The sequence below is a fragment of the Diabrotica undecimpunctata genome, chromosome 5 (genome assembly GCF_040954645.1).
Source record: "Diabrotica undecimpunctata isolate CICGRU chromosome 5, icDiaUnde3, whole genome shotgun sequence".
In the NCBI taxonomy this organism is placed as follows: Eukaryota; Metazoa; Arthropoda; class Insecta; order Coleoptera; family Chrysomelidae; genus Diabrotica; species Diabrotica undecimpunctata.
In genome coordinates this window covers 19016795-19026081 of record NC_092807.1, presented here as the reverse complement: position 1 = coordinate 19026081, position 9287 = coordinate 19016795, and the positions used below count along the sequence as shown (strand labels likewise).

The 9287-nt window shown below is 34.7% G+C and overlaps 1 protein-coding gene across 1 annotated transcript in view; it reads left to right on the top strand.

The window, feature by feature from the left end:
* The first annotated feature begins 1729 nt into the window (after nucleotides 1-1729).
* Nucleotides 1730-9287, top strand: part of LOC140441138 (barH-like 1 homeobox protein) — a 53595-nt gene continuing 46037 nt past the window's right edge. The window contains exon 1 of the mRNA XM_072531602.1: nucleotides 1730-2095. Within this exon, the coding sequence (XP_072387703.1) occupies nucleotides 1780-2095 (316 nt within the window). The 5' untranslated portion in view covers nucleotides 1730-1779. The remainder of the gene's footprint in view (nucleotides 2096-9287) is intronic.

The following is a 9287-nucleotide window of genomic DNA, read 5'->3' as shown; positions in this document are numbered from 1 at the left end:
GTTATTCAATTAGCGTTTTGGATTTTTTGTATTGTGTGTGAAAGGCAAGTTACATTTTCCTACTATTCTTTATATATATTTTACTTTATATGCCCTGGAGGGGGTTTAACCCCCAAAACCCCCCTGGGTGCGTCACAGGGTGTTTTATAAATGTTTGGGATGGTATTGTTGGCGATTATTTGATTGGTCCACATTTTTTTTGTCGGTCGTGTGAATGGTACCATATTATTATATCTGGATTTTCTAAATAATCATTTGCCTATACAACTCCAAAATGTACCGGTTAACATTCGACAATGAACGTGGAACATTAAAAAAAAACAAAAAGAGAAATCATACCATTTCTACCTGGCGAAACCGAATTCAAATTTTTACCACTGTGCCTTCTAAAACTTGCAAAGCAAACAGCTTGATAAATTACTCGGCAAGGGAATCTAAAAATTGCATTCCACCTGCCGTTCATCATGGCCAAAATTCGTAGTGAATTTAGTTTCTAGTACTCCAAACGGAGTAAAGTAATAAAACATAATGTAGGTATTAGATTTTTGTTTCATTACATATTATTATGGTTTACATTTTTTTGTTAGTTACTTATCGATTAAAAACAATTTTGTTTATATGTTTTGAAGAAAACTGAATTTTTGAATGTCCTAAAGGCCTTGTATAACCTATGAAAATATATATAACCTATGAAAAACCTTGATTTGATCTATTTTGGAGTCTATAAAACGAAGAAAATCCCCCAGAACAACTAAAAAACAGTTTTTATGATTTTTGAACATAGAGCACCATACGGAAAAATATCAAAAATATTGAACCTGCAGCTACCTCCAAAAATAAGGTATAGATACCCTTTTTTCGAAAAAATGTTTTTTTAGGTAATGTAGACTCAACCGACGGATCTAGAAAAAATAGAGAAGTTTTGTAAAACATCATCTATGTGTGTGTGAATTTTTTGAAATTTTTAAATTGATTTTATTCCATCTAAAAAAAAATAAAAACGAAAAATTGACGTTCTAAAAAAATAAAAAAAATTGTATTCTGTAATAAGTGGGGGTATTTTGCTTATCTTAATGGAGGGTATTCTTTATGTGAGATACTCCAGTAGATAAGGTTCTGAAACTACTTTCTTGTAGCATTGTTAAGTTAGTAGATATATTTAAATCTGGTAATCTCGATAATAATTATAAATTTGCGCGACAGTGGTCGTCAAGGCTTACGATATAAATTAAAGGAAGAATTAGGCAAAGAAAGCTTATTGAAATTTCCTTTTTTTAGATCATTTTTATAAACTCTATTTAATGAGGGCGTGTCAAGAGGAGAGTCTCGCTTTTCCATATCGTATATTATTTTGTCAAAAGATATTACTAGGGGACAGGCATCATAATACAATAATTAATGAAACTGTCACTGCATATAAAAGATCAAAGATCCAATAAGTATTATTAATTCAGAGGTGGTTGGCAAAACTTACAGGAAAACCATTATTTCATTTTTCAAACATCTGCAAACAATTACATGACAACATTTCACCGTCGATGAGACACTTATTAAAATGAACTAATTCAAAATATGTTTAAATTTAACATATGCTTATAGTCACATTTATCTCAATTATCCAGACTGCCCAACCTGGCCCAACAGATCATTTCAAGCCACGCCTTTCGGCTCTCATTGGTCGGAATCGTGCTTACAGGAAAGTTGTTTTAGTTTTCAGAATCTGAATATATCTTTCAGAACTGAAACGATTATAAAGTTGAAAATAACTTACTATTTAAAATGGATGAGGTTCTAGTTATAAGTGATAATACTGATTGCGGGGAAAAGAAAACTGGACAAAATTCGGTGAAATTTTCTATAGATTCTCTATTGTCTTGTAGTTCGAAGGATTCTGAAAAACAGACAAAAAATAGTGATTGTATTCCCGAAGTGAGAGTTGATAAAGATTTTTGTTTTGATTTCGGACAAAGTACTTCTAGTGCATGCTGCGATGGTAGTGACAATACAGCGAGTTCATCTGAAAGAGTTAGACGAGAAAATGACAACGTAGTTTCCACGACAACGGGGGAGATACACCCAATGCGACTAAGTGAAGGTAAGTTAGAAAATTGAATAATACGAATTATGAAATAATTGTCTTTTCTTCGTAGTTTATCATTAGATTTTTGATCCGTAATTTACCTATTGTAAAGTATTGTTATAATCTAATCAACGTTAAGCGATATTGAGTTTCAGTTAGTTCGTGGCCGAAAAAGTTTTTTCGTCTGATTGGTCTTTTAGCCTCCATTTTGTATTTCTTAATCAATCCACAATGATAGTGATATTTTTCCATCAGATTTTGCTTAGTAAAGATTTTCAGCTCCTTCTATTATTGCAGGTCTCTACTTTCCAAAGACTTGGTTACTTGTCTCTGTTTTTTTCCGTCCCGTGCTTTTTTTCTCCAATCTATCACGCCACAAGTCTTGCTTTACTGCTTCTGACTATTTCGTCTTTGGACCTCCTCTTTTTTTTCCAGTTTCATCCTCCTTCAGTATTGTTTTAACATTTCGGTTCTCTGGCATTCGTTTAATATAACCAAGCCATCTAGCTCTTTTGCCACGTATTTTTGCTGTAATTATTGGTTTTTCATACATCCTTATTACTTCTTTATTTGTTCGTTTTCTCCAAATATTCACAGCCGTCTGGATTCCTCCGAAAAATTTTCTATGCATTTTACTTTCCCAGATCTCTACTTTCTTTTCTTCCTGTTGGTTCATAATCCACGTTTCGATAGCATACATCACTCCGGGTCTAATCACTGTCTCGTAGACTCCCAGTTTAGCTGATCTTGACACATGTTTTGCTTTCAGTATTAAATTTAGTGACCCTATCGCTCTGCTCCCCTTCATTAATCTTTTGTCTACCTCTTTTCCTCGTTTTCCCGTATTCGTTATGGTTACTCCTAAGTATTAAAATGCTGACACATTTTAAAAACCATAGACAGCTTCTGCACCTTTTATTTTGATATATTTCGTATTCCTACGGGCCATTTTCACTAGCCTTATTAGCTTTTCTGAGTTTTTATAATGTTCTCATGGCCTAATCTAGCGTCCTTCGGTTTATGGAGTCGCATGCCTGTTTAAAATCAATAAATAACTTATGTAATCCTTATTTTTGTTCGCAATCCACATTAATCCACATTTTAAATGCATGCAGTTTTTTTTATATCGCTATGCTTTATCATCCACATTTGACATCCATACAGCAATAAGAACCAAACGTAGCACTTAAGTGTCCGAAATGTTACCTAGATGGCTACCTTTGGGTTCTAAGAGTTCAACGAGTCCCCTGATCTCTTTTGAGAAGTCCAGCTAATTGTTTATTTACCTTCCTAGATATATGTAGCCGTGGACATTTTGGTAGTTAATATCGTCGATAACTATCTTCGCGCTGTTGTTCATGTAGATTCTACGGCCAAACCTTAGATTTTTGGTGTAGACGAGTTTATCTTTAATCCCATTCTGGTACTTGATACCGATAGGACATTCATTAGTGTTTGAAGATATTTTTCCGAGTCAGCCAGTATCACAGTGTCATCTGCGTATCTTCACAATTTACAATTTGGTTGATTTTGGCACCCTCTGGATATTCCTTCATAGATTCCGTAATAATATATTCCGCATAGACGTTAAAGAGAAGCGGAGGCATTCCTGACTCGCATTATTAGTTTTATGCTGATATAGTTGGTGTTGTCATTTGCACTCTGAACATACCCATTATAATTCCAATATACATTGCGGATAATAATAATGTACCGTACATCAAGCCCGATCTTTTGTAAAATTTGATTCATTTTGTCGTGCTTTATAAGATCAAATGCCTCCTGGTAATCAACAAAGCAAGCGTAAAGCTATAAAATAGAGGACCGTAGAGGTGTAGGAAGGAAACGGGTTTCTTGGTTGAGGAACATTCGTGAATGGACTCGGATATCAAATGCGGGACAAATATTCCATATTGCAGAAGATCGAGAAGCCTTCGCAATGGTGATCGCCAACGTCGGATAATTCTGATATGGCATGCAAAGAAAAAGAAGCGTAAAGCAGTCTCTGCACTTAAAAATGTCTTTAATTGCGTCAATAGGGCGTCAATAGGGCCAACCCTTGGAATTGGGGTTTAAGGATTTGGGATTAGGGAAGAATTGTATTGTGAATGATCCGCATACAGATTTTTGCAGCGTGACTCATCAGACATAACGTTATATGGTCCTTACATTTTCTTGTAGTACTTGTTTTGGGGAGAGCTATCTATGTGGAAGTTAGTTAGCCATTCCTGTTTCATATGTCATTTAAAAAGTATACTGCTTTGGTAACTGCTATTTTGCTAAGGGTTTTTGAAGTGTTCTACTACTATAGTCTTCTTCAGGAGCTTTGTTACATTTTTTTTCGTTATAGCGCAAATAATAGGCAAAATTGTCTTCTTTTTTTATTGGTTGGTTGTCATTTGGTCTGTTGTTTTCAAAATATTTCTAGGATTTTTCCGCATCTTTATCAAACTGGATATTGATTTTGAGGGGCTATCACCATGTCTTTATTTTCGTCTTCCATTAAAGTAACATTTTTGGCTCCCAGAAACCTGAAACCTCTTTTATTTGTTAATTTAGTTGCCAGTTTTTGTGTTCTTGCTGAAGTTGATTGTATTATAGATATTTGTTTTGCTGTCTCCATAATATTTTCGAAACAAAGCCTATTATCTGGGTTGATAACAATACAATTTTATTTTCAATCTCGTTATCATTATTTAGCATTTATTAGTATTTGCCGTTTCCAGTGGACTTTGTGTTGCGGCTCTATCGGGTCTTGTTTCTGATGCACACGTCATTATTGGTCACAAACTGGAATGAAAAATTCTTTACTTTTCTTCTTCTTATGGTGCCTATCCGTTACGGATGTTGGACACTAACATGGCTATTCTCACTTTGTTGACTGCTCTCCTGAAAAGTCCGGTAGTGGTTAAGTTAAACTATTTTTGCAGGTTATGCAGCCAGGATATTCTTCATCGTCCTGGACCTCTTTTCCCACGCACTTTACCTTGAAGTATGGTCCGAAGTAGGTCATATCGTTGTTCATTGCGCATTATATGGCCCAGGTATTCTAGTTTGCGACGTTTTATGGTTACGACTAGTTCGCGCTCTTTACCCATTCTATGTAGTACTTCTTCGTTGGTAACTCTGTCTATCCAGGAAATCCTCAACATGCGTCTATAGCACCACATCTCAAATGCTTTGAGTCTCTTCAGTGATGCTTCAGTTAAGGTCCATGACTCCACGCCATATAAAAGAACGGAGAATACGTAGCATTTTAGTAAACGAACTTTTATTTCCAATTTTATATTGTGGCTGTTAAAGATTTTTTTCATTTTGACAATAGCAGATCTTGCCTTCTCGATTCTTATCTTAATTTCCGTTAATTGGTCCCACTGTCTATTTAAGTTTGCACCCAGATAACAAAAGTTGGTGATTTGTATTATAGGTTATTGGTTAACTAGTAATTGACCAGGTGACCAGGTGGTATCCTATTTTTGCTTATAACCATGTATTTTTTTTATGTTAAAATCAAGCACAAATCTGCTACTTACTTATGCCACCCTGGAGACAAGTGTTTGCAGACCTTCAAGACTGTTTGCAAAAATGACAATATCATCAGCGTATCTTATGTTGTTCAATCGTTCTCCATTTATAAGTATTCCCTCGTCTATGTCCGTTAGCGGTAGGTTCATAATGTGCTCTGAATATGTATTGAACAATAATGGGGACAATATACATCCCTGTCGCACACCTCTTTTTTTTTTCTTGACTTTATCTCAGTGTTAATGTGTCGGTCTCGGCATATAATGTTATCAAGGCATCCTGAAAGTCTATTTTCTGTTTGTACTTGATCTCTCACGTCTCTCTCCAGTGTAATTCCAAGGTATTTTATTTCCATTATTTGTTTACTACTGATTTCTAGTTTACATCTAGTTGGTTCTTTGCTGATTACTGCACACTATTCTTTTGGGTTTCTGAGTTGAAATAGTTATTATAAATTTTTTATGCTCTCATGTTAAATCTTTGTACCGTACTGTTCTTCTGTATCCTCATACCTTGTTGACACTTTTAAATTAAATTATTAATTAATTGAATTAAAAAAAATAGGGCTTAATAAGTCCTCCTGTCTTATTCTGTTACCTTTTTCTATAGGTTCTTTAAGTTGTCCACCTATTATGACTTCCATTTTGTTATTTTGGATGTTTTTAATAGTTTTTATAATATCTAAGGGAATTCTTTTATATAGAAGACGCATTATATCTTCGATATATATATATACTCTGTCAAATGCTTTCTTTAAGTCAGTGAGACATAGAAATGCTAGTTTATTGTACTTTAGTGATTTTTAGGTAATTTTCTTTATTACGAATATTTCATCTGTACACTATCTTTCAGTACGAAAACCCTGTTGCTGAACTCTGAGCTTAACCTCTGATTTATCAGTCCTTGCAAAATTTTAGTTGTAAGTTTCAGAGTACTATTTAACTACATAAAGTTTATATCTCTGTAGTTTTCTGGCTGTTTTTCCCTTTTTTTTGAATAGTAGGATTAGTTTGCTAGTTCTATATTTTTCCGGTATCTTATTGTGTTTTTTTTTTGTTTTCGCAAAAAACAAACGAGTAGACTTTTGCTTTTATCATTGTCTAAAATTTGTTTTGAATTTTTTCAACCTGGATGGAGTGTAAGTCCGGATTGGAAATCGAAACGTCGAAACAAATATAAAATGTAATTTTTATTACAATCAATTGTGACATAATCATCTAACATATAAACATAATATTTAACAATTTATTTTGTCGCATTCTTCTGGTAAAATCATTCTTGCTAAAGGTCTTTTAGAGGCTAATATGTTTTCACATCATGTTTATTAAAGTCTCAAAGTCTGCACACAAATTTATTAATATTTTGGCAAATTTATTGAAATCCCCACCTAAAAGGTTAGGTTACTTAAAAATTGCTTAAAAAGTTACTTAGGTCTAGATGAGTTGAATGCCTTTTACGAACTTTTCTTCTCTATTTTCTCCAGCGATTGAAAGTTTTTATTTAACTAATTAGTACGTATTTACCTAGCCTCAGCACGGATTTCATTTATCTTGAGTAACTGAGTATTCACCTTAGAACTTTTGGATTTTATTATTTTTTTACCCTCAGTTTCATTTTTGTGACAAGGAGGATATGGTCTGAGGGGACATCTGCTCCAGGAAAAGTCTTAACGCTTACAATGGAATTTTTAAATCTTAGATTGGTTCGAATAAAGTCGACCTGATTTTTAATGCAATTTTGTTCATTATCCTGTGGTGACCTCCAGGTATACAGTCTACGGGGCGGTAATCGAAACCATGTGTTCATAATCGCCAGGTTTTCTTCTTGACAAAATTGAGCCAATCTGTGACCTCTAGCATTCCTTATTCCTAAACCATAATCACCTATTATATTGTCAACTCGGCATTTTCCTATCTTTGCATTTAAACCACTCATTATTATAATAATTGCTTCCTTTCTTGTGTATTGTAGAAGTTGTTTGAGTTGTTTATAAAAATGTTCTATTTCAGCTTCTGATTTATCTGCAGTTGGAGCATACACTTGTACTACATTAATGTTCACTGGCTTACCCTATATTTGAAATAATAGTATTCTATCCGAAAAGGGAACAACATTTACAACGGCTGCTCGGCTTTGCAACGGCTGCAACGGATGATCTCGGGTGTCATTTCCGGAGAAGTATATCGTTTTTGATCCATGACCAATGTTTTACCGGAGCGAGGCCAGCGCATTTCGCTTATGCCTAATATTTCTAGGTTCAGTCTGTTCATTTCCTGAATCGTGTTGTGCGTCTTTTCTTGTTCGAACAAACTCCTCACATTCCATGTCCCGAAATTTAAAAAGGATTTGTTCTCTATATAGTTAGTTGTCACATTCGGGTGGCTCCTCCTCGCGGAGATTCTTAGCACCCCTCGACAATTAAAGTTCTACCTCGGACTAGGGGCCATGTGATTAACCGCACTTTGCATGGTTATTGTTCTAGCGAAATCTGGCGATCTTTAATGTAGTGGTTTCCCGTTGAATTCTACATCCTTATGCCGTTGACCACTAATAGGTTCATCCGTCTTTGGAGCCAATTTCTCAAGCCCAGGACAAAAAAGTGGCTTACCACTTACTAACTGATCGGCCAGAAGCCGTTGGTCAGTTAGTGGGGGATTGCTTGTACCGGCAATCACTCGGTGAAATTAAGTTTACAAGATTTTTTTTACTTTCCCACAGCCTTTATCCAGTAATGACATTACTGTTGCCTAATGCCATGTCCTCAGTTAATCCGCGGGTACTTATTTGGCTATGCCTTATTCGTACCTGTCCTGCATATCTGCAGGAATTTTCCCTATCAGCCATTGGGATGCGCCGTGTCGGGGTTGAGGACTTTCCCCTCCTAGTTTATCTTACGCAAAGTACTGAAGGGCCCCTAATCAATTTAAAGCCTCTCCTCCACACAAGTTGAGACTAGCCAAATATTACTCTAGATAATTGGTTTATGAGTATACCCTTAGTGTAAAAGCTATTGGAAAATCATAGACTAAGCGTTGTAGAAATTCTACGTAAGAATAAAAGAGAATGCCTCCTTTATTTGTACAAGGAAATCGACCTGAAAGGTCAAGTATTTTTGCTTTTAGAAAAAATTGTGCCCTTGTTTCTTATTGCATGCAGAAGAAGAAAGTTGAGATTCTGGCTTTAACGGCATTTGGACTACACAATAGATGCTGAAACCATAGATACCTACAAATCTGAAATATTGACAACATATATTTAGACCAATGGCGACGTCTATGTTGAGACAAGTTATGTGCAACACATAATTGCGCAATAACCACAAGAAGGTGACCAATGATCGTTTTTTATGCTTTTTTTAATGTTGCTAGAATCAAAAGTAGAGTTATGTATTATGCAAATTATGTAATAATGTTTAATACGGACTTTTATAATATAATGTAAGTTGTTCTGAAGCTATTTTCTTGTGGCATTTTAAATTAATTACGATTTAAATGGGAATAAGCCACAATTAAAGGTTAAAATACGTTTATTGACGTTTCAATTTCCCCTTCGGAAATCGTTCTCAAAATACAAACATTAGTAAATTAAACAAATTTTGTTTTTTGTTACTCAGTGAAAAATTCTTCTAATAATTTAATTTTATCTGACTCATCTATATTGACAATTCGGACATACATTATAC